Here is a 26,205-nt window from a genome sequence, read left to right on the forward strand (position 1 = left end):
TTTCTACACTTAATTCCTACACTAATTTCTACACTTAATTCCTACACTAATTTCTACACTTAATTCCTACACTAATTTCTACACTTAATTCCTACACTAATTTCTACACTTAATTGCTACACTAATTGCTAACACTTAATTCCTACACTAATTTCTACACTTAATTCCTACACTAATTTCTACACTTAATTCCTACACCAATTTCTACATTTAATTGCTACACTAATTTCTACACTTAATTCCTATACTAATTTTTACACTTAATTCCTACACTAATTTCTACATTTAATTGCTACACTAATTTCTACACTTATTCCTACACTAATTTCTACACTTAATTCTACACTAATTTCTACACTTAATTCCTACACTAATTTCTACACTTAATTCCTACACTAATTTCTACACTTAATTCCTACACTAATTTCTACACTTAATGCTACACTATCACTAATTTCTACACATAATTCCTACACTAATTTCTACACTTAATTCCTACACTAATTTCTACACTTAATTCCTACACTAATTTCTACACTTAATTCCTACACTAATTTCTACACTTAATTCCTACACTAATTTCTACACTTAATTCCTACAATTTCTACACTTAACTCCTACACTAATTTCTACACTTAATTGCTACACTAATTTCTACACGAATTCCTACACTAATTTCTACACTTAATTGCTACACTAATTTCTACACTTAATTGCTACAGTAATTTCTACACGAATTCCTACACTAATTTCTATACTTAATTGCTACACTAATTTCTACACTTAATTGCTACAGTAATTTCTACACTAATTCCTACACTAATTTCTACACTTAATTCCTACACTAATTTCTACACTTAATTCCTACACTAATTTCTACACTTAATTCCTACACTAATTTCTACACTTAATTCCTACACTAATTCCTACACTTAATTCCTACACTAATTTCTACACTTAATTCCTACACTAATTTCTACACTTAATTCCTACACCAATTTCTACATTTAATGCTACACTAATTTCTACACTTAATTCCTATACTAATTTTTACACTTAATTCCTACACTAATTTCTACATTTAATTGCTACACTAATTTCTACACTAATTTCTACACTTAATTCCTACACTAATTTCTACACTTAATTGCTACACTAATTTCTACAGCCAACAATTACTGGCAGTAATGCGTGAAACAGCACTTAATTCCTACACTAATTCCTACACTTAATTCCTACACTAGTTTCTACACTGAATTCCTACTCTTATTTCTACAGCTAACACATTAATGGCGGTAATTCGTAAATAAAGGACTTAATTCCTACACTAATTTCTACACTTAATTCCTACACTAATTTCTACCCTTAATTCCTACACTAATTTCTACACTTAATTCCTATACTATTTTTACACTTAATTGCTACACTAATTTCTACACTAATTGCTACACTAATTTCTACACTTAATTGCTACACTAATTTCTACACTTAATTGCTACACTAATTTCTACACTTAATTCCTACACTAATTTCTACACTTAATTGCTACACTAATTTCTACACTTAATTCTACACTAATTTCTACACTTAATTCCTACACTAATTTCTACACTTAATTGCTACACTAATTTCTACACTTAATTCCTACACTAATTTCTACACTTAATTCCTACACTAATTTCTACACTTAATTCCTACACTAATTTCTACACTTAATTCCTACACTAATTTCTACACTTAATTCCTACACTAATTTCTACACTTAATTCCTACACTAATTTCTACACTTAATTCCTACACTAATTTCTACACTTAATTCCTACACTAATTTCTACACTTAATTCCTACACTAATTTCTACACTTAATTCCTACACTAATTTCTACACTAATTTCTACACTAATTTCTACACTTAATTCCTACACTAATTTCTACACTTAATTGCTACACTAATTTCTACACTTAATTGCTACACTAATTTCTACACTTAATTCCTACACTAATTTCTACACTTAATTCCTACACTAATTTCTACACTTAATTCCTACACTAATTTCTACACTTAATTCCTATACTAATTTCTACACTTAATTCCTACACTAATTTCTACACTTAATTCCTATACTAATTTCTACACTTAATTCCTACACTAATTTCTACACTTAATTCCTACACTAATTTCTACACTTAATTCCTATACTAATTTCTACACTTAATTCCTATACTAATTTCTACACTTAATTCCTATACTAATTTCTACACTTAATTCCTACACTAATTTCTACACTTAATTCCTATACTAATTTCTACACTAATTCCTATACTAATTTCTACACTTAATTCCTACACTAATTTCTACACTTAATTCCTATACTAATTTCTACACTTAATTCCTACACTAATTTCTACACTTAATTCCTACACTAATTTCTACACTTAATTCCTACACTAATTTCTACACTTAATTCCTATACTAATTTCTACACTTAATTCCTACACTAATTTCTACACTTAATTCCTACACTAATTTCTACACTTAATTCCTACACTAATTTCTACACTTAATTGCTACACTAATTTCTACACTTAATTGCTACACTAATTTCTACACTTAATTGCTACACTAATTTCTACATTTAATTGCTACACTAATTTCTACACTTAATTCCTACACTAATTTCTACACTTAATTCCTACACTAATTTCTACACTTAATTCCTATACTAATTTCTACACTTAATTCCTACACTAATTTCTACAGCTAACACATTAATGGCAGTAGTTTGTGCTATTGTATTCAACGAGCAGACTGCAAAAGCTAATATCGACTGTGTCGCAATTCTTGTTTTTATTTATTTATTTTAGTTACACTTTATTAAAGGGAGTAGTCTGATTTGCAAATTAATTGAGATTTACATCAAAGCCCTTAAAAGTATACCTCATCAATATGGAATCATCTGAGTAAAATGCATCTCACTCAACTGAATAGGAACAGAAGAAAAAAATCAATCTAAATGAAGAAACAAAGGAAACCAAGCAGCGAGTTTTGACACGTTTTCAACATTTCTAATTATGAATAACGTTCCAAAGTACAGTGGCACGGTAAATGAAAGTTCTTTATCCAGCAGATGTCTTTAAAGAAGGTGCATATAACTTACAGTTATTTGAGCTCGAAATTGCTCATGTATGCGCAACATAGCGGTAATGTTCTGAACAACAAGGTGCAAGATCATTGTGTATTTTGAATTTCATAACGGCTACAAAATAATACTATGTCAATGCGTATAATCTAAAAGAACCCAGTAATTCGGTTGTTGATTGCTTCCATGAACAGTCCTGTGACGTTCGCATCAGAAAACTCACAGTGACGTTCCCTGCATGTTAAAATACCAAACACTGTAAGCTTACCATGTAAACTCTTTCGTCAGAGATCCTTGTTGTTTGCATTCGCTATCTCAATTAAAACACCTTAAATTATATTATACATTTTCTTGTAGTGCAAACAAGTAACATAGAGCAACAAAGAGAAACTCGTTTTAAATAGAGATAATTTAGTCAGAACACATCATTCGATTGCGTATCGCACGTGTAAAAGAGGTAGGTTGGCAATGAAGCGTTTTTCTTTTCAGCATATCAAACACCGATGGCGCTGTTCAACGCCTGTGTCATATTGTCTTGCTGACACTTCCTGCGAGAAATAAAGCAATGGAGGTCGTATTAAATTAATGGGCCGACTGTCGTTATTTTAAACAAACTGCACCCATACTGTCATGTAATGTGTTTAATTAAGGAACTATTAATTTGAAAAGCACATTATGAATTCAAGATAGCTGGGTGCGTACCTCTTCAATCAAGGCGGTGGTCAAATATTTGTCGTTTAAAACATTAATTTGACGACAAATTTAGATATTATTGTTTACTCCGCATAATTAACTTGTCGATCAAAATGACATATTAGATCACGAGTGACAGAGAAAATTTAATTTAATTTAAAAATAGAATAAGTGGCTGTAAGTTTTGTTTGCACGTGAAACACTAATTCCTTGGTAACCAGGAATCGAGCATAGCCATTAAAATGCGATAGTTTGGTTCCGGTTATACGTCATTTCCTAAAGTATGGCGCGCAGCCCTGTCATTTACATGTTCAAGTATCTGTTTATTTCACAAGCAACATTTTTCTGATGTGTAAATCTTAGCCACACTGTCCTTGTGACTGAAATACACACAATACAATTAATTGCTTGTGATTCCTCTACTCGAAACTACTCGAAACTTTTAATTAAGAGATAGTTTACGGCCAATGACGTAGTACTTAGACAGAGGGGCAAAGACTATCTTCTACGGAGTTGTTGACACGTTTTCGTCAACTGTACAGAAAGCACACTTTAACCAAATAACCATTTTATTTTCAGATGGTTGGTAAGTGATATACTGACACATTGAACTTGTACTTACATCTCACAACAAACGGGAAGTGAATTAGCGAATGAACGAACGAACGAACGAATGAATGAATGAATGAATGGATAAATGAATGAATGAATGGCACGAATGACTTTTACGGGATAAACTATTTTTGAAATAGTTTGTTCCTCAATGTATGATAAATAGCACCAATCGTCGTTTGTGAAATATTGGGATTGAAAACGACCTCGCAAAGTGAACTCAAACATCATACTCACCCTAGGTAGTCCGCATTTTGTTGGAACGTGTAATGTCTTTAGAAATTTGTCATATACGCTGAATTAAGTCAAGCCAGTGGGAAATACTCCGGTAGATAAGCAATGTGTGCACGTGCCATGCTTTGCTAAAGATATAAAAAGACTGCGAGTAAACTGCAAAACAATAATTCTGTCTGCCATTTCCACTGAGCACAAAATAGACACCGATATGGTTTCCCTGAAGTTGGTTTTGTCTCTGTTACTTTGTAGCTTGGCGCTATACCGTGCTGACGAATTTTATCAAACTGCTGACGAGGCATTCGATGTGCAGGCGGGAGATCACAGCCTTGATGTTCGTGAAGACGTACCTCTTGACGTTGGGATTGCCAAGTGTAAGTATTTTCATAGTCTAGACAGGAGAAAGTTCTCCTGTTTATGTATTTCTCCTCGAGATCTGGGATGGTCATGATTTGAGAGCTGTTCACCAGAAAAGTAGATATAGTTTTCCAAGTTTTATCACGTCGATGTCATTTTATTGACGTAAAATGAAAAGTAACTGTGAGTTAGTAACCGTAGTTTCATCGCTTCATGAAATACAGCTTATGTTTTCTGTGATAGACAAATGATATTGATTGTGATGAGAATCTGTCTCAAAGAATGTTCGTGAGATATCGAAAAAAGAGCTGACAATTATGTAAGAAAACGGGTTAAAATTTGCTATTTACGATTTCCGAAGAACGTACCAATTTGTGTATTCATTTTACGCCAGGTATCTAGTAACATTTAGGAATCTTTACGGTGTAAACTCATTCTGCTGTGATAATTAACACTTAACATATACACAGTCGTTTTGTTTTATAAGGTGTTCTTGTCCGCTATTTGTTTTTCATTGCCAACGATGAATTTTCATCAAATGCTATCATACATTTTCCTGCCTTAGTTGGAAGAGGATGGCGGTGTTTTCCAAAGAACAGCTGTTACTTTATCTACCCTGAACAAAAGTACAGTTGGAGTTCAGCGAAAAGCGAGTGCAATTTAAGAGGCGGGAAACTGGCGACGATTGATGACGCTATGGAAGACGCGTACCTGAGAGGTAAGGGAGCGTTCAGTTATTATGGCCGGGGGTGGGCCGGCAAAATCCAGGGGGGAGGGGGTTCACCTCGAATTTGAAAACTACAAAGGGGGGGGGGTCATGTATTTTTCAAACAGCTCAGAGGGGGGGGGGGTCACTTAATTTTTATAAGTATCCGTCCCGTAAAAAAGCAGTTTCAGTGTTCAGAAATATTCTGGGTGATAAAAATGATTCGTTGCATGATTTCATTCTCTGGAGTTATTCACCTGTAAATCTGGACAAAAGTATAATTATCTGTCACATGAACATCTTGACTTGACAACTCTGAGGCTTTCTTATTGTAAATCAAGCTCACTGCACTGAGGGCAATGAACAATTCCTATTACTTACATATTAGAGATATAGCAAGTTTTGTCAGGGAAATTATTTAACAGTTACCTGTACTGAGACTACTAGTACCATGAAAAGTTAAATAATACTTTTAGGTGAAATTCCAATATCATAATTGTTGTCCACATCTGAACTTTTAAATACCCTATTTGAATCAAGTACATTTGTATCAATTATCAAACACATATAACAGCACAAATTAATTTTATAGTTAAGCATGTAAAAAATTATTCTTAGTTTTCTCATAGACTCCAGTGTATAGTGAATCAGCATTTCGGTGAAATTCCAAAATCTAATTTCTTGCACACATATCAACCTTTAACCATCCTAGGCTAACTAAGTACTTTAAAATGAATTATCAAATGTCTATAAATACACAGACTTTGATAGTTTTGTATTGGAAAAAAATTATTCATATTTTCCTCATAGACTCCCATGTACAGTGAATCTACATTTTTGGTATAATTCCAAAATCCAATTTCTGGCGAACACATCCATTTATTACCATCCTAATCTAATCAAGTACATTGATATCAATAATCGAGAGTACATAAATACATGGGTTTACCTATTTTTGTATTGGAAAAAAATTATTCATACTTTCCTAATAGACTCCAATGTATAGTGAATGAACATTTTCAGTGAAGTTCCATAATCAGATAAATATGCACCTTTAATTCAATTATGTTAATTATTGAACGTCTGTATATGCACAAGTATACCAAGTTTTTCATTGGAAAACAAATTATTCACAATATTACTCCCATGTATAGTGGATGAGGTGGATGAGCATTTTTGGTGAAATTCTAAGGTCAAACTTTTTGTCCACATGCCAGTTGTAACAACCCTATTTCATTTAAGTACATTTATGTAAATTATCAAATATCTATAAATGCATAGATAGAGTTTTGCATTGAGAAAGTATTACATAGATTCCTCATACATGCATGAGAAAATATATGTGTACGATGTATAGTGAATCAACATTATCAACAGCTGATTTTTAATTAAATCCAAATATCAAAATATGTACACACACGCTTGCGCAAAAATATTGCGATCCACCAGTAATTTCTGTTCAACCCCTTTGAGGGGTAATTTCAAAATTATAGCAAGTTAGAATGGGAAATCTGAGCATTAACACCTTTTGAGTTTGTAAGGAAGGTCATTTGAAAAAATCTAAGCTCTTTTTTTGGGGGATTCTATTGCTCTATACCCCTGAGGTGTTTGTGTGTGCAGCTAATTTACTCAAGCAATGGGGGGGGGGGGGGGGGGTGTCACGAATTTTTTGTCATCTTGAAAGGGGGGGTTCATCAATTTTTTGGTACAAGGGGTAGGGAGGTTCACCTTTTTTGACTGATGCGCAGGAAGAATTTGCCGGCCCATCCCCGGCCATAAAAACTGAACGATCCCTAAGGAGGATAACAAGGAAGGTTACCCGTTCCACTGATGTGTCGATGACAGTGTACAATGTACGTGGTCAAACGTATCATGACACAACGCAAAGCAGCTTTCAACTCTTTGACGTAGAGTTATTTGTGATACTACTATTTTAAAATTGTATTTATATTACACAATTAAACTCAATGTGTTCAATATTTCCCTTTCAGAATTCGCTCGTCTTGAAGGCAACCTGTGGATTGGTTTCAATGATATCCTATCTGAGGGAAATTGGAAGTGGGATAAAGGTTCCATTGTGAGTAGAATATATACTTCGCATAACTTGTTTAACTTTGTTTCAAACAGTACCACAATTCAAAATATTTCTGGCTTGTTCACGTATGTTACCGTTAATATTATCATTTGGACAGATATTTTGAGGAACGTATAGTTGGACTTTCTCTGCGATATATAATTATTTTCCAAACATCAATGAAATTGATATTGTGATACATATTATCTATCTTATCATCTTCATAACACCATTTAAAGAAAATTCTTTGTTTGCCGTCATTGGATTTTGACAAACCTGCAAGCCAGCCAGGCTAAAACAAACACAGACAGAAAATACAAGTGTATTAACGTAATCTCATTTTGTTATTTGGTTTGTTTTGGAAAAATAATATTTTTATTTGTATAGTACTAATATTGTATTTGTTTTCTTAATTTTCTCTGAGAACCTACCAGCACGCGGACGGCAAACTAAGAATTTTATTAAAATGTCCCAAAGTCTGTGCTCCATTTATGGTGTCCAATCCATGCCAAAATTACTACTTTGATTTTACAACACAACATGCTATTTCACAACTCAACATGCTATTTGACAACACATCATGGACTTCCAAATCCTATTTTACAACTCAACATGCTCTCCAATTTCATTTGACAACACATCATGGACTTCCAAATCCTAGTTTACAACTCAACATGCTCTTCCCAATTTCATTTGACAATTCAACATGCTATTTCACAACTCAACATGCTATTTGACAACACATCATGCACTTCCAAATCCTATTTTACAACTCAACATGCTCTTCCCAATTTCATTTGACAACACATCATGGACTTCCAAATCCTATTTTACAACTCAACATGCTCTTCCCAATTTCATTTGACAACACATCATGGACTTCCAAATCCTATTTTACAACTCAACATGCTCTTCCCAATTTCATTTCACAATTCAACATGCTATTTCACAACTCAACATGCTATTTGACAACACATCATGCACTTCCAAATCCTATTTTACAACTCAACATGCTCTTCCCAATTTCATTTGACAACACATCATGGACTTCCAAATCCTATTTTACAACTCAACATCCCATTCTAAAGCTAGCTCTGCGGAGCAGGGCAGTGTTACTGGCTATCGAACAAGATTCAAAATGGCGGACGCGAAATGGTCCCCTCGCACAGAGAGAGAAATGCGAACTTTGCACAAGTCTAAAAACGCAGCTTAGTACATTGTGTATCTAAACAAAATGAGCGTGCTCGAAAACTAGGATCGATCACGGTTATAAATTAAAAATTGGCTGTTTTTGGAAAAGAAACTGTGCGCTGCAATCAGCAGTTTTGTCTATTGTGCACCGTGCGTGGGAGGCTTATCGTGAAAGACCGAGATTTACTATATGGCGCATCTGATACGGATATGGTCCCATCGCATATAGAGAGATGAAAATAGGCTTTGTGTAAGTTCAAAAGCACAGCTTAGCTCATCGTGCATCTAGACAAGTTGAGCGTGCTCAAATAGGAGATCGATCACGATTTTCGGTGAAAATAACCGAGTTTTCGGTGGAGAGACCACAGTCGTTTGGAGAGCTATTCAGCGCTGGGACTATTCGCCCCATAGACGAGTGTGCAGAAGCGAGAAATACCCCTCGCTTCTGTACACTCGTCTATGGGGCGAATAGTCCCAGCGCTGAATAGCTCTCCAAACGACTGTGGAGAGACTGCGCGTTGCAACCAGTGGTTGGTTTTGCCTATGGCGGTCAGCAGGGCTGTGGTGGGAGGCCTTTAGCCGGCAAGGGGTGGACCATTGGGGAGTGGAAAATTTTCGAAAAAAATTCCCCACAAATTTCAATAAAAATAATCAGCCAAAGAAACTTGAGAAAAACAGATGACGCACTTAGGTAAAAGGAAAAAAAATCCGTCAAAAGTTACTTTCTGAAACATTTTATTTCAGTCTGCATCAGATATACTACGATTCTTTGGCCAAGAAGGGGGGGGGGGGAGGGAGATCTGAAAGGTATGATCGTGGCCAGTAAATGAAGTAACTTTTTTATTTTATAACTTTTTGTTCTGTTTATCATATTTTTTCTTTCACTGAAGTTTGGCATCGTAAAGTAATTCGAGATATAAGATAATGTAAAAATCTTATCTGTGATATCGATTGTTAACAACTGTATTGTGGGTCTTTACACTATGATTAATTAACAAGAATTCAACAATTCAGGCAGCTTGCATCGGTACATAAAATGGGAAATATTCACCAACCATATGACAAACAATCACTTTCTTTGTATTTCACTATTCAACGAAACTGATTTCCATTGTAATGTTCTAAACTTTATTTTACAATTAAACATTACAAATCCGTATTTTTCTTTTCAAAATTTCATTTGTACACTTGTCTTGACGGTTGAATACCGTGCGTGTGAAATGCAATAGTGCAGAAGAATACGGATAGCGACATTACAGCGACCTCTATCGGTTGTTATCCACACAGTCTTTCTCGCGAAGTCCGTTCCAACAGAGCTTTGACCCTTGTCTGGCCCCATATTCGTATTTTACATCTCCGCTTGCTGAGGCTTAGTTGTCAGCTGTCATGGCTGTAATGTCGCTATCCGTATTCTTCTGCACTATTGCATTTCACACGCACGGTATTCAACCGTCAAGACAAGTGTACAAATGAAATTTGAAAAGAAAAATACGGATTTGTAATGTTTAATTGTAAAATAAAGTTTAGAACATTACAATGGAAATCAGTTTCGTTGAATAGTGAAATACAAAGAAAGTGATTGTTTGTCATATGGTTGATGAATATTTCCCATTTTATGTACCGATGCAAGCTGCCTGAATTGTTGAATTCTTGTTAATTAATCATAGTGTAAAGACCCACAATACAGTTGTTAACAATCGATATCACAGATATGATTTTTATATTATCTTATATCTCGAATTACTTTACGATGCCAAACTTCAGTGAAAGAAAAACATATGATGAACAGAACAAAAAGTTATAAAATAAAAAAAGTTACTTCATTTACTGGCCACGATTATACCCTTCAGATCTCCCCTCCCCCCCCCCTTCTTGGCCAAAGAATCATAGTATATCTGATGCAGACTAAAATAAAAATGTTTCAGAAAGTAACTTTTGACGGATTTTTTTTCCTTTTACCTAAGTGCGTCATCTGTTTTTCTCAAGTTTCTTTGGCTGATTATTTTTATTGAAATTTGTGGGGAATTTTTTTTTCGAAAATTTTCCACTCCCCAATGGTCCACCCCTTGCCGGCTAAAGGCCTCCCACCACAGCCTTGCTGACCGCCATAGGCAAAACCAACCACTGGTTGCAACGCGCAGTTTCTCCACCGAAAACAATCGGTTTTTTTCACCCAAAATCGTGATCGATCTCCTATTTTGAGCACGTTCAACTTGTCTAGATGCACGATGAGCTAAGCTGTGCTTTCGAAACTTAGACAAAGCCTATTTTCATCTCTCTATGCGATGGGACCATATCCGTATCAGATGCGCCATATAGTAAATCTCGGTCTTTCACGATAAGCCTCCCACGCATGGTGCACAATAGACAAAACTGCTGATTGCAGCGCGCAGTTTCTTTTCCAAAAACAGCCAATTTTTAATTTATAATCGTGATCGATCCTAGTTTTCGAGCACGCTCATTTTGTTTAGATACACAATGTACTAAGCTGCGTTTTTAGACTTGTGCAAAGTTCGCATTTCTCTCTCTGTGCGAGGGGACCATTTCGCGTCCGCCATTTTGAATCTTGTTCGATAGCCAGTAACACTGCCCTGCTCCGCAGAGCTAGCTTTAGAATGGGATGTTGAGTTGTAAAATAGGATTTGGAAGTCCATGATGTGTTGTCAAATGAAATTGGGAAGAGCATGTTGAGTTGTAAAATAGGATTTGGAAGTGCATGATGTGTTGTCAAATAGCATGTTGAGTTGTGAAATAGCATGTTGAATTGTCAAATGAAATTGGGAAGAGCATGTTGAGTTGTAAAATAGGATTTGGAAGTCCATGATGTGTTGTCAAATGAAATTGGGAAGAGCATGTTGAGTTGTAAAATAGGATTTGGAAGTGCATGATGTGTTGTCAAATAGCATGTTGAGTTGTGAAATAGCATGTTGAATTGTCAAATGAAATTGGGAAGAGCATGTTGAGTTGTAAAATAGGATTTGGAAGTCCATGATGTGTTGTCAAATGAAATTGGGAAGAGCATGTTGAGTTGTAAAATAGGATTTGGAAGTGCATGATGTGTTGTCAAATAGCATGTTGAGTTGTGAAATAGCATGTTGAATTGTCAAATGAAATTGGGAAGAGCATGTTGAGTTGTAAAATAGAATTGGAAGTCCATGATGTGTTGTCAAATGAAATTGGGAAGAGCATGTTGAGTTGTAAAATAGGATTTGGAAGTGCATGATGTGTTGTCAAATAGCATGTTGAGTTGTGAAATAGCATGTTGAATTGTCAAATGAAATTGGGAAGAGCATGTTGAGTTGTAAAATAGGATTTGGAAGTCCATGATGTGTTGTCAAATGAAATTGGGAAGAGCATGTTGAGTTGTAAAATAGGATTTGGAAGTGCATGATGTGTTGTCAAATAGCATGTTGAGTTGTGAAATAGCATGTTGAATTGTCAAATGAAATTGGGAAGAGCATGTTGAGTTGTAAAATAGGATTTGGAAGTCCATGATGTGTTGTCAAATGAAATTGGGAAGAGCATGTTGAGTTGTAAAATAGGATTTGGAAGTGCATGATGTGTTGTCAAATAGCATGTTGAGTTGTGAAATAGCATGTTGAATTGTAAAATAGAATTCGGAATGGCATGTTGTGTTGTAAAATCAAAGTAGTAATTTTGGCATGGATTGGACACCATACACCATTCCACTGCGCGATTCATTGAATGCAAACGAACATACATAAAGCATCCACGGTTCGACATAGTTCAATAAAATTTAAACAGATTTGATATTATTTCAGTTATAAGTTTCTCCAGCCCGAGATAGTGTGGTGTCAAATTCGACGCATTCATTCAGTATTGGTCAAGATTTTGACTTGTACTGTCTCATGAACAAATAATCATCCCCATCAGATTTGTTTCCTTTTGATTCTTTTATTCGTTCTTTATCACTCAAGACTGTGGAATCGGACGACAAGCCATGGTTTCGCTAGATTTATAGGAGTCACGGTGCATGATATCACCCCAGGCCAAGATGAGTAGGCGAGGCAATTGTCTTTGGTTCTCGTTCAAAGTCTGTTTGAATCGCCCTTCGGATAGGATTAGGAAGTAAAGTTGCAATATTTTGAAATGAGCTTACCCTCGCCGTTGGCGGCGCACCACTATTAACCTGTGTGTTGAGCCTTACCTCGTTATCTGTCAGTCTTGTGTAATTTGTGATAAATCTATACACTGACAGGTGACATACACCAATTGGTACAACAATCGTCCATTCACGTCATCCTCCAATTCATTCGACTGTGTTTACATGCATAGAAGTTACAACGGCCAATGGTATGACACCACGTGTACTGCCCTCTACGGATACATATGCGAGAAGAACTATTAGCCCAACAACTTTGTTACAATTACATGTGAGTATCAAACTAAAACTGTAAATCTGTACGTTTTCATGGCCTTCTTTCATCGTCAATTTTGAAGAAGTTCCGCCACGGATAACTTATTGATTATTTACTGCGACATTAATTTCTTTATTCTTGTACTATATCACAGATTGCTACCACGAACGAATCATTCTCCTGAGTGTGGAAGTAGGTGAAGTACATATGCTTGTGATGATGAACCGGAAGTACATATGCCTGTGATGATGATCCGGAAGTACAATGACTTGCAAAATCGAATTGAATAAAAGAGATAAATTACTCCTGCAAACTATTTGTATTTCCGTCACTGTTCATTTACGTGATGTGGTAGTCTACATATCTCACATGGAAATATTGAAAGAGATGAAAAGAGCGAAAAGAGAAAGGAATAGATAACAGTGATGTAAGCAACATAAGTCGAAGGATCATGTTCATGACTTTCGATGAAGTCTATCAATTCTGTCACCCTCTCTCTGTTAGTCTGTCTGCCACTGTATCTATCAATTCTGTCACCCTCTCTCTGTTAGTCTGTCTGCCACTGTATCTATCAATTCTGTCACCCTCTCTCTGTTAGTCTGTCTGCCACTGTATCTTTCAATCCTGTCACCCTCTCTCTGTTAGTCTGTCTGCCACTGTATCTCCATATTTCTTTGTGTCTCTTGCTATGTTCAGACAGGTAAAAATTGAAACGCTTCTGCAACACTATTTGTGATTCGTAAACACAGGGGATTAATAGTTTGAGTCCGCTTGCGTCCATACTCACAAAATTAATGCTATGTTCAGACAGGTAAAAATTGAAACGCTTCTGCAACAAGCCATTGTTTTGGTGTTTAAGACGTCTTAATGCACCCTCTCGAGTTCAAAAGGTGTGTATGACCAAGCATACGGCATTGTAAAGTTCCATTAGCTGTATCTTCTGGCGATTTTTTCCGTTAGTTTTGATTGAAATGATCACTGGCTCATGTTGAATAGCCCATCAAATAACAGAGAATCGCATATTATTCGGAAACATTACATGCCCTACAACTAAATAAGGTGCGATTTTACAACGAAAATTTCAATTTTTGTCCGGACAGAAATACAAACTCTGTTGACACGCGGATTGCAATGTAGGCATTCTTCTGCACCTGTTCGAGCCATTTACAGCAATTTCAAAATAAATATTCAATACTTATGGCCGGTACTTACATCGTAGTCCTTTGTCCGAGCACGTTGCGTAGCCAGATGTTTGGCAATCCATGACGCAATGTTGTTTTGATCCCGCAATAAACGTGAACTTGTACATCTCGCGTGATCGCGGGGTCACCATATCTGCGTTCTCCCCAGCACGCTGAGCATGCCAGACGTCAACAAACGAGCTCGGAAGGCAACACGTTTGAACAAAAAATTAGCAGTTTTATGTGGCTATAACATCACTAATCATGTTTGTTTCTTCGTAAAACAACATTTTGCAACAAATATGAGCCTCCAACATGGAATTTTCCGAGGTAAAAAATGGTCAAAAGTTACAAATAATGGCCCTGTAACAAGCCTTTCGAAGGCTGAAATGAACGACGTCGTACTCCCTTGTGTTCTGTTTTTTACCTGCTGCATATGCAGTCCAAACCGAGTCATCGTCACTTTAATGATCTGAATGCAGACCAAATGAAATCGTTAACCGATTTAGCCCTTGCGTTTGATACGTTCAGAATTATAATAAAGGGAAAACGGCTCCATGTTTCACCTACACTATTTTTTTTGTTCTCTGTGTCCATTTTTTTATTTTATGCGATTGGCTATTAGTGTAGATATAAGCCACGGTGAGACGTAGCCGTAATCTGGCTGTCGAATGACAGTGTGATCCTTTGACGCTACGTTTCGAAACCAGTGTGGTTTCTTCCTCAGTCGCTTTTTTGATATTTTCTCCCCTTGGATTTTTGTGTCACTGTTTGTGGTTTAATCATTGTCAGTGTTTTGTTCGTCCAGTAAGGAGACTAGGATATTTATATTCGAGTCAGTTGATTGTGTTTCATTTTGTCTTTTCTGTAAGATAGTGTACTTGTACATTTATGAGCGTGTCGCCAATGTTGGATTTCTTTCTTCTTTCGATATTTCTTGTTGTGAATATCCTCGTTGTAGCAATTTTTCATTAAATGTTTTGACTTTATTGTTAAAGTCCTCTTCGTTGTTACATGTCCTCACGTTAATGTTTCACCTTTGATCAGGCCCTTGAAGGTTGATTTTGGATGACATTATTTTCCGTGTAAGAACTGGAATGTATCTGCTGGTTTTGTGAGCGTTCTAGTGTCTAGTATGTTTTCGTTGTTGTATCGTTGACCTTTGTAAATGACTTGGTCAAGAAATGTTATTTCGCGTGAATAACTTTCATATGAAAATTTGAAAGTACAGTAGGATGCATTTTTAAATTACTGTTCCGCTGTACTGTTCGTGCTCCGTTCTAATGAAGGTTAGGAAAATATCGTCTCTGAATCTACACCATAATGATATTTTTGTTGTGAGTTCACATATGATTTCCAGTTCTAATTCGTGAAACGTGATGTCGATTGGCAATCTCGGGTGACGATGGCGATCCCATTGGGCACCAACATGTTTGTTTGTAGAATTCCTTGTTAAATTCGAATGTATTGTTTTTCAGAATAATGTTTAGCATAGCTAACAGGTATTCTGTTGGCGTTTCTACTGGTATTGACAGATGGCCAATTACCGATATTCTGCCTCTGCCGCTCCGTCTGTTGGGGGACACCGCGACATTGCACTTTTATATGATATCCGATATTTACGACTACTAGACTGTACAATATCGAAGTTAGATTGGCTTAGCTAGATCTAAAAGGGCTGAAATCTCCGATAAATATCGGATATTTAGTGCGATTTTACAGAATCTAGTATCGTCTAGTATGAAAGCAAGAGTCAGTCCTTGGAAGTCGGGTTTGACCAGAACTTTTAAGGTGGTGAAATCTCTGATATATATCGGATATTTACACGCGATTTGACAGAATCTAGTATCGTCTAGTATCGTAGCTGGAGTCAGTCCTTGGAAGTCGGGTTTGACCAGAACTGCAAGGTGGTGAAATCTCCGATATATATCGGATATTTACGCGCGATTAGAATGAATCCAGTATCGTCCAGTATCGTAGCTAGAGTCAGTCCTTGGTAGTCGGGTTTGACAAGAACTGTATAGTGGTGAAATCTCCGATATACCGTAGGCCTATATCGGATATTTACGCGCGATTTGAATGAATCTAGTATCGTCTAGTATCGAAGCTAGAGTCAGTCCTTGGAAGTCGGGTTTGTATAGAACTGTAAGGTGGTGAAATCTCCGATATATATCGGATATTTACGCGCTATTTGACAGAATCTAGTATCGCAGCTAGAAACAGTCCTTGGAAGTCGGGTTTGACCAGAACTGTAAGGTGGTGAAATCTCCGATATATATCGGATATTTACGCGCGATTTGAATGAATCTAGTATCGCTAGTATCGAAGCTAGAGTCAGCCCTTGTAAGTCGGGTTTGGCCAGAACTGTAAGGTGGTGAAATCTCCGATATATATCGGATATTTACGCGCGATTTGACAGAATCTAGTATCGGTAGTATCGAAGCTAGAGTCAGTCCTTGTAAGTCGGGTTTGGCCAGAACTGTAAGATGGTGAAATCTCCGCTATATAAATCGGATATTTACGCGCGATTTGAATGAATCTAATATCGCCCATGGGGTTCTGTCATAGTATCGATATTAGATCCCCAAATCGCCGGTAAATATCGGCAATTTCAGAGACGCGGCTTCCCATGGGACAACCGCAGTTCGTTCAAGTATCGTCTAGTATCGATATTAGTCCCGAAATCGTCGATATGTCAAACTGGGATACTAGATTGTAAATATCCGATATTTAAAAATTGTGCAAAGTCGTGCCTTCATGGTCTGTTGCTGTCCACAACTTCTTTGTATTTTAGCTTCAGTGCTTTGAGCTTGCAGTGGCACTGATCTGCTGTCCGGTTTAAACCTCTCTGTAGAGCCTTTTCTGCAATTTTTTTGTACACGAGGCTATCGCGACTCACGTTCTCTTTAGCATTCTTTGAATGCTTTCGTCTGCCTAGACTGAGATCAGCAAACTTCTTTCGTCGTCTGACCAGTTATTTTCCACGAGTTGTAGAGCTGTGTTCGGCAGCCATGACCAACGCGAATATTATATGTTGGTTGTTGTTTGTTTAAGTTACAAAAACCTGTCGCGTGAGGGCGTTTAAAACGCCTCTGAAGCGGCTCGGTCCGTCCACACAGCGATTTGCAGATAGAGTTAATCCCTACAACGGCTCAGGTCGGGCCGACTAAACCGTCTCAAATCTGAAACGCTTCAGAACCACTTCGGAGTGTCCACACATAACTTTCTTTGCCAGTATTGGCCCAGAACCGTTTCAGAGGCGTTTTAATGGCCGGTGTATGAACGGCATATCTCTCTCATTCTCAGTGGTTGTTTGAGTTACAGCACACACGTGGCAGAGATCGAGTGTGAAAGTCTAATTTTCACAGTTCCAGCTGTAAATAGCAAAATTTACCACATCTTCTGTCTATCTGATACACTTAGCTATAGCTACATCTGTTGCCTTCAATCTGGTCTGTACTGAATTTTCTGAAAAAATGTGGTTTTTAAAAGATTCAAAATAATAAGTGTGGAAAGACTAAGCTTAGTATTGGTAAGAAACGTTTTTACTCAGGCATGAAGCAAGGGGATAGTAGAATTAGTTTTGCACATAAACTATATTACTTAATTTGATAAAAAATTCCACAGAAAATGTGAGACTGTACGCCATGCACAATGTAAACACGAATTAATGGGAGAACCAGGAATTATGGACCGCTTTGATGCAACTTGTTATAGTTTAATCATTAGCTTCGGGGTCAAAGTCCGACAGATGTCGATGAAATTCAACATTATTTTTCTCTTTTCCTTTATACTATGTCGATATATACCCAATAATCGAGGTCATGTCAGCCTGCACAAACTTGGCTCAGATTCAGAGTAAATTTCTAATCCTGATTGTCATGATATACGACGAGTCTCGATGTCGTTTTCAATACATTTATTACTAGCTCTACGAAAGCTATATACACAACTCAATTGACTGTCGACTAACTACCAACGTGTCGCTGTCTCATGTAGTCTTATGTAAAGTAATCTGATACTGATACTGATTAGCATTGTAGTCATGGTAACTCTCAGTAACTCAAGACATCTCCCTTTCTTTTGAGTTCATTTTGAACAGTGTTCGTCATCCAATCATAATGGTCAATACGTTGTTCTGTCCTTGTCTAATTGTCAATAATTTTCTAATGTCGGTTGTCGTCCTATTTGCAAAATTTCTATTCTACTAAATAGGTTCGCCTAACTAGACTTAGGGGTGGACTATCCTAAGTCGAACAGCTGCCTGGGGATTATTCTGCCCCGCACAAGGCAATCTGGTTGCTATCTACTTAACAGTATTCATCGTAGTATCTCACAGGCTTCTTAACTGCTCTTCCACTCCGGGTTCTGATTACATCTGTTTGTTTTCCCTGAGCTTCTGGCATAGGCAGTGAGATATTTTCAACCGGTGGCTGTTGTTCCACAGTGGGCGTTGACTTCTCCACTGAGGTTGGTGTAATTGGATCTGCTGACTCATCGTTGTCAAACATTGATAGATCCAGGGTCTTCCTCTCTGTTTTGTCTGGCCTTGACACAAATAATAGATGTCTTCGGTTTGTTCTCAGAGTACCGCTTGGTGTTTGCACAATGTAAAGTAAAGTAAAGTAAAGTAAAGTAAGCCTTTATTGAAATCGTATCCCAGTTGGGATCTTGATCATAAAGTACAATAAAGGTTTTGCAAAAACAACAATGAAAGAGTATATATAATATATATATAAATATAAATATCTATACATGAGGTCAACATATTAAAGGTTCATAAATAGTTTACTTTGCCTTTTTCATTTTGTCTTGTCTGAGTTTAAAACATGTATGTATGTATTTTCCCAATTCACATAGTGATGCTTTATCTGTCCTTGAAAAGATGCTTACAAGGTCTTGTGTGCCTCTGAATGCGTTTTTACAAATGTTTAGTTTACTGAAAAAATCATGTCTAATGTCTGTGTATCCTTTGCAATGAAAAAGAAAATGTATCTCATCTTCTACTTGTTTGTTTTGGCAAATTGGGCATGCTCTGTCTATGACATCAAGGTTTCTATATCTACCTGTTTCTATGTGTAGTATGTGTGCACTAATGCGTAACTTGCACAGGGCTGATCTGTGATCTGGGTTTTTTATAACATGAAGGTAGCTTTCGAGAGAGAAATCTTTTTTCAACTCTCTGTATGTGCGAAGTTTATTTTTATGGTGCCCTTGTCTGGTATCATCATGAATCAATTCAAATGCACATTTTTCAAATAGCTGTTTAACTTTTACATTGAAATTAGTTTTAAAGTGTTTGTCATTTTCTATCTTTACATTCATGGCATCTCCAATATTTACGAGCAGCAACGATTGTTTAATTCCTGACACCCAATTATCTGTATGTGCATTGTCCAGTTGACAACCCAGATCATAAGCCTCACGAGTCAGTGTTGTATCAGATTTCTTACTTATTTTTAACCAATATTTGACCATTTGTGTTATGCTTGAAACAATTAGAGGATATCTACCCAGTTCCATTAGACATGCTATGTTGGATGCTTTGTTATTCACTTTAAGTATGTGCTTGCAAAATTTAATGTGCAACTTTTCAATTGTGTTTGTTAAGTTTGTGAGTATGGTTTTTGCATTTGTGCATATGTCTGCAGTCCATACTTCTGTACAGTATAGCAGAATAGGTTTTATCATGGCATCAAACATTTGTAAATGGACCTTAATTGGAATATTTAACTCTGCAAAGAGTAACTGTCTCAATTTAAAACATGCCTTCATAGCTCTGTTTTTCAAATCAATTTGTGCTCTGTTTAGTTTTCCTGTAATATTTAACTTTATGCCAAGGTAAGTGTATGTTGACACATTTTCCAACTCATTACCATGTATAGTAAATTTAAATTTGTTGAAAATTTTCCCCGATTTGTTGAAAACCATGATTTTGATTTGAGAATGTTTATGCCTAAATGCCATTTTTCACAATAATGCCCTATTGAATTTATAGCATTCTGTAGCCCCGTAGGTGTCTCAGATAGTAGAAGTAAGTCATCTGCATAAAGTAGACATGATAAAGTACTCCGTAATAAAGTTGGTGGGTCATTGCTGACACAATTAAGCGAATCTTTTATGTCATTAATGTATAGGTTAAAAAGCAGTGGGCTTAAGCCGTCACCTTGCCTTATTCCTCTCTCCATGGGAAACTGTTCAGTGAGTCCCTCTTTCACCCTAATGCAACCCTTCGAATTTAAATAAATTGACTTAATGATGTTATAAAATTTCCCTGTGATACCATACTTTATTAGTTTGTGTAGAAGCCCCACATGCCAAATTGAATCAAAGGCTTTCTGAAAGTCTATGAAACAGCCAAAAATATATTTCCCCTTACTCAGATACTTTGTAAGTAATTGTTTTAAAACAAATATATGATCACATGTACTAAACTCTGGCATAAAGCCAATTTGTTCCCTAATTATAAGGTTTTCATTTTTAATATGAGTAATTAGTCTTTGTTTTAGAACTGAAGTAAAAGTTTACTAATTGTACTTAGCAATGTTATCCCTCTGTAATTTCTCGGGTCATTTTTGTCTCCTTTTTTATATATCGGTACAATAATGCCTGTGCTCCATGCATCAGGAAAGTGACCGCTAGCTAAGATTACGTTGAAAGAGTTTTGATTTGTTTAATTAATACATGTCTACTTGCTTTTATCATTTCATTTGTTATTTTATCCATACCTGGGGCTTTCCTGTTCTTTAAAGTACTGATGGCTTTTTGAATTTCTAATTCAGAAATGGGTTTGTCCAAAGCTGATATCTGTGTTCCCAGCCTCTGTTGATCTATCATAACATTCTCATCTATTAATGGCAAATCTACCTTTGTATTAAGTGCCTTAAAATGACTGTACCACCTTTCTTTTTTAATTGGTGTGTGTTCACTGCTATTATTTTGTGAATCTGATTTCAACTCATTAATCAGCTCCCAGTACTTATTTGGGTTTGATTTCCCCAAGCTGTCTAATTTGTTTAAAATCTGACTTTTAAATTCTCTTCTCTTTGTTTTAACTAGACGTTTATATTGTTTCTTTAAATTGTAGCACGAGCTCCGTAATTCAGTATTATATGGGTCTCTGCTCAACTTAGTTGATAATTTGTAAACATCATTTTTTAAATTACCAAGATCATTGGTATACCACTTTGGTTTCCTAGAGGTGCTTAACTTCTTGCCCTTTTGTTCCTTTTTTTTCCTTATAATGCGTTTATGGAGACTAGCTCCTGCTGTTTGTAGGAATATGTTTGATAACATTGCACAAGCTGTATTAACTGACTGTATTGTGGCATCAAAATTTGTTTTGTTAAAATTATAATGGGTGATGCAATGTGTGGATTATGTAATGCTTCATAAAAGTAATACCTAGAGTCGCTGTCCATACAAGAGTAAAATCATTGCTACGTCTATCTTGATTAATTTTTATATTAGTATCTACATTATTTAAGTAGGCGTTAGTTTGTAACTGAAATTCAGTTTGGCAATGATCTGATATAGAAATGTTCAGTGGGTGAACCTTAAAAAATAGAATTTTGCTAAATAAGTTAGTACTGACAATACTATAGTCCACAGTACTGCTGCCATGCCTTTGGTGACAGGTGAATTTTCCAATACTGTCTCCAATACATCTCCCATTAAGAATTACCATATCGGTGGCCATGCACAGATCTAAAAGTTGGTCACCATAATAATTTTTCATTGAAATATCCTGTGAATTTCGTTTTTTGAAAGCAATGTCTGCATTTGATAAATGATAGTCGTCTTGTTCATAAATTGCAACCTCCTGTATATTCTTAGTACGTGCATTGAAATCTCCAGTGAGAATAATTGCCCCCTTTTTGAAAATTTTGCAATATCTTTTTCCAACAGCTGAAACTGGTTTGACTCTTTCCAGCTAAAAATACTTGACCCTTGTGGACTAAAATATAGGGTACAAATAAAGATATCATCATCTAAGTTAAAAAAGTTACTATCTAAACGAACCCAAATAAATCTTCAGAACTACTTTCCATCTGCGTAATACCAGCAGTAAAAATATCCCTAAAATAAAATGCAACTCCTCCAGAGGGTGAGCGTGCTTTTCTATGCATGTTGTTTGGTTCTAGCCGAATGAAAATAACTATATTTTGAAATATTAATATTTGAGTCAACTCTTGTTTTTGTCTCTACTAGACTTAAAAAATCAAACCTTTCTAAACTACTTAAAAAACTGCTATCTCTAACTTTCTGTTCTAAATTTCCATAAATATTCCATGTAGTAAATTTCAGTGTACTTCTCGCTATTGAGGAACACACCATGTCAAGAGTTCAAAAGTAGTGACAGTGAAGTTAAGTATTGTGACATAAAGATACCTGATTCAAGGTCCTCACATATCTAAAGGACGGATGTCAATGATGTATTCAATTGTTGATAAAATTCAATATGTTCGTCAAAAACTCCCTCACGAGGTGCTTTCCTTTATCGTTATTGTTGTTGCTGTTGTGATTGTTGTTTGCATTGTATTTGTAATTCCAGGAGCCATTAGTGTTATACTCTCTCCCCCGATTAGTGTATTTCTTTGGAATGTGCTCTTCTCCAATCCTTGGATTTGGCTGATTGTTACCCATCTGTGTCAGAATAACTTTGTAGATGCTTCTCTTCATGTTTGCCACTAGGAAGCAGTGCCTTTGTAATTTGGATGTACTTCATCTTCAAACAACTCCAATCTAATATTATTCACTCTGTCTTGGAAATTGTTTTGTATGAAGTGTAGGTTTTGTGAATTGTCACTCATGAAATGGAGAGTGTCATTAAATTCACTGCTGGCGTGATTGAAGGTATCATTGCCTAACCTCGGTAAAATGCTTGATATAATTATAAACACTTTACTTTTTGGATAGGTTGCTCTAGTTGTGTCGATTAGATCTTTATACTTCTTTTGGCACATGTCAAGTGGTGTCCCGTTTGCAATGTTATTTGATCCAATGTGCAGCACAATGTTTTGTGGGTCTTTTAGTTTGGCAGCCTTGATGAAAGCATGGGCGTCATCTATTCCTTTTCCATGAAGTGTTTTCACAAACGTCTTTCTGATTGTTGAAAATTTCTGTGGGTCAATGTATTTAATGGTCGAATCACCTATAATTACCGTGTTGAAGCTCCCTTTCCTGGAATAAGCCAAAGATGTATGAGCGTGGTGCTGTACCCGCTTGCAGTACCCTGGCTGGAGTTTTCCATCCCTTTTCTCCATCCAATTGCACTTGGACGTTGTCTCCAGGTAACAGCTCTGGCAAACTTTTGGCTCCGTGTCTTTTGTTGAATGCTCGCTCGTATGCACTTTTTACCTTTTTATCTGCAGCTCTGACTACTTCCAAGTCAGGTTGTCTTGGCTCTAGTTTTGCTGCTATTGTAGGCAATGTGGTACGAATTTGGCGTCCCATCATCAGTTGACATGGACTCATGCCGGTTGCTGCTATTGGAGTTGCTCGGTAGCTCATTAATGCAAGAAATACGTCATCCTGCTTTAGGATTTTCTTAGCGATGCGTACTCCACTTTCTGCCTCCCCGTTGGATTGTGGGTAATGTGGACTAGATGTGGTGCATCGAAATCCATACTGTCTGCCGAACTCTTGGAAATCTGCTGATGAAAACTGCGGACCATTGTCGGAGCATATTTCTTCTGGAATTCCCCATCTGGCAAACAGATTTTGCAGTTTTCCAATTACTTGTTCGTTGGTTGTACTTGTCATATGTACAATTTCTAAGTATCTGCTGTAGTAGTCCATGACGACCATATATTTCTTATTGTTAAGATCGCATAGATCGACAGCTATTTTCTGCCATGGTCTCTCTGGCAATGGCGTTGCTATCATCGGCTCTTTCCGCTGTGTTGGTTTATTTTCCATGCAGAATTTGCAATTAGCTATCTTTCTCTTGATATCACTGGTGATGCCTGGCCACCATACTGCATGGATTGCTCGTTCACGGCATTTTGTCACACCTTGATGTCCCTCGTGGATTTTCTCCAGGACTTCCTCTCTCATTGTGGTTGGTATGACAATTCTGTCTTGATAGATGAGTTTGCCATCATTCAATGAAAGCTGGTTTCTCACTGAGTAGTATTGTTGAATTTCGTCTGGCACTTCTTTTGCTCGATCGTTTTGGCCATCCTAGACTGGTATATTATAGTACTAACCTCAGTTGTTCATCATCCATCGTTGCTTGTCTGATTTCTTCCATCTTGTCTGGTGTTCCTGGTTCCATTGCTTCCAGGTTATCGACATGTGCTTGTATTTCACCTTCCGTATCAGGTTTCTCTATACACTGAATCGGATTTCTTGACAGTGTGTCTGCCACTACTAATTCTTTTCCAGGTACGTATACTGACTTTGCATTGAATCGCATCAACCTTAGTAGTAAGCGTTGACATCTTAGTGGTGCTTTGTCGATATCTTGGCTGTTGATCAGTGGTACTAGTGGTTTGTGGTCAGTCTGTAGTATGAATGACTCTAGACCAGTGATGTATCGGAAGAATTTCTCACAAGCCCAAACACCTGCTAAACACTCCTTTTCGATTTGTGCGTACCGCTGTTCTGCTTTCGTTAGTGTACGTGAAGCATATGCAACAGGCCTTTTGACATCATCATGTTGTTGCAGCAAGACTGCACCTAGTCCATAGCTGCTGGCATCTGCACTCACTATTGTTGGTTTGCTTGGGTCGTAGAATGCAAGTATTGGTGTAGTTGATACCAATTGCTTCATTTTCTGGAATGCTTCAGCTTGCTTTACGCTCCAGACCCATGCTACATCTGTCTTCAGTAATTCACTTATTGGCTGTATCACTGTTGACAAATTTGGTAGGAATTTTCCCAGATAGTTTACCATACCGAGTAGTTGTTTCAACTCGTGTTTGTTTGTTGGCGGTTTCAACTCCTGAATTGCCTTTACTTTTTCTGGATCCGCGCTGACCCCATCGGCGCTGATTATTCCTCCAAAGAACTTAATACTTGTTTTTCTTATCTCGCATTTACTCTTGTTTAGTTTCAGTCCTGACTTTTCGATGACTTGTAGCGTATTGTCGAAGTGGATGTCATGGTCTTGCATTGTCTCGCCATGTATAATTATATCATCCATAATCGCTTCTGCTTTCTCATTGTCACGTAACAAGTCTGTCATCAAACGCTGAAATATTTCTGGTGCGGAGGTGATTCCAAATGGCAGTCTTTTAAAACAGAATCGACCAAATGGTGTGATGAATGTAGTTAACCTTGAACTTGCTGGATCTAACGGAATTTGCCAGAATCCACTCGAAGCATCTAATTTCGAGAAAACTTTGGACCCTGCTAGTTTAGGGGCTATGTCTTCTAAAGTTGGAAGCACATACCTTTCTCTTTTCACTTCTTCATTGAGTGTCCTCAGATCCACGCATATACGAACTTTCCCTGACGATTTTGCGACCACCACCATCGGGGCACACCACTCTGTAGGTTCAGTGACCTCTTCGATGATTCCGCCCTCTATCATTCTCTGCAATTCCTCCTTTACTTTGGGAAGGACTGGAAATGGAATTCGCCTTGTTGTATTGACACTGTATGGCTTTGCTCCATCTTTCAGCTGTATTTTT

At 36.7% G+C, this 26,205-nt stretch overlaps 1 protein-coding gene across 1 annotated transcript; it reads left to right on the forward strand.

The window, feature by feature from the left end:
• The first annotated feature begins 4,833 nt into the window (after nt 1–4,833).
• LOC139128985 (C-type lectin mannose-binding isoform-like) lies at nt 4,834–13,698 on the forward strand. Its single transcript, XM_070694662.1, has 5 exons — nt 4,834–5,052; nt 5,601–5,753; nt 7,733–7,818; nt 13,226–13,400; nt 13,540–13,698. Exons 1-4 carry the CDS (start codon nt 4,890–4,892, stop codon nt 13,373–13,375), a joined length of 552 nt encoding a protein of 183 aa, XP_070550763.1. The 5' UTR covers nt 4,834–4,889; the 3' UTR covers nt 13,376–13,400; nt 13,540–13,698.
• The last annotated feature ends 12,507 nt before the right edge of the window (nt 13,699–26,205 follow it).

This window comes from Ptychodera flava, unplaced genomic scaffold (genome assembly GCF_041260155.1).
Source record: "Ptychodera flava strain L36383 unplaced genomic scaffold, AS_Pfla_20210202 Scaffold_83__1_contigs__length_492613_pilon, whole genome shotgun sequence".
Classification (NCBI taxonomy): domain Eukaryota; kingdom Metazoa; phylum Hemichordata; class Enteropneusta; family Ptychoderidae; genus Ptychodera; species Ptychodera flava.

Bases quoted from the DNA above. Each gene is read 5' to 3' on its own strand.
- LOC139128985 (XM_070694662.1), top strand. From the start codon at position 4,890: ATGGTTTCCCTGAAGTTGGTTTTGTCTCTGTTACTTTGTAGCTTGGCG. The intron at 5,754-7,732 runs GTAAGGGAGCGT...TTTCCCTTTCAG, and splicing joins GGAAGACGCGTACCTGAGAG to AATTCGCTCGTCTTGAAGGC. The intron at 7,819-13,225 runs GTGAGTAGAATA...ATACACTGACAG, and splicing joins AGTGGGATAAAGGTTCCATT to GTGACATACACCAATTGGTA.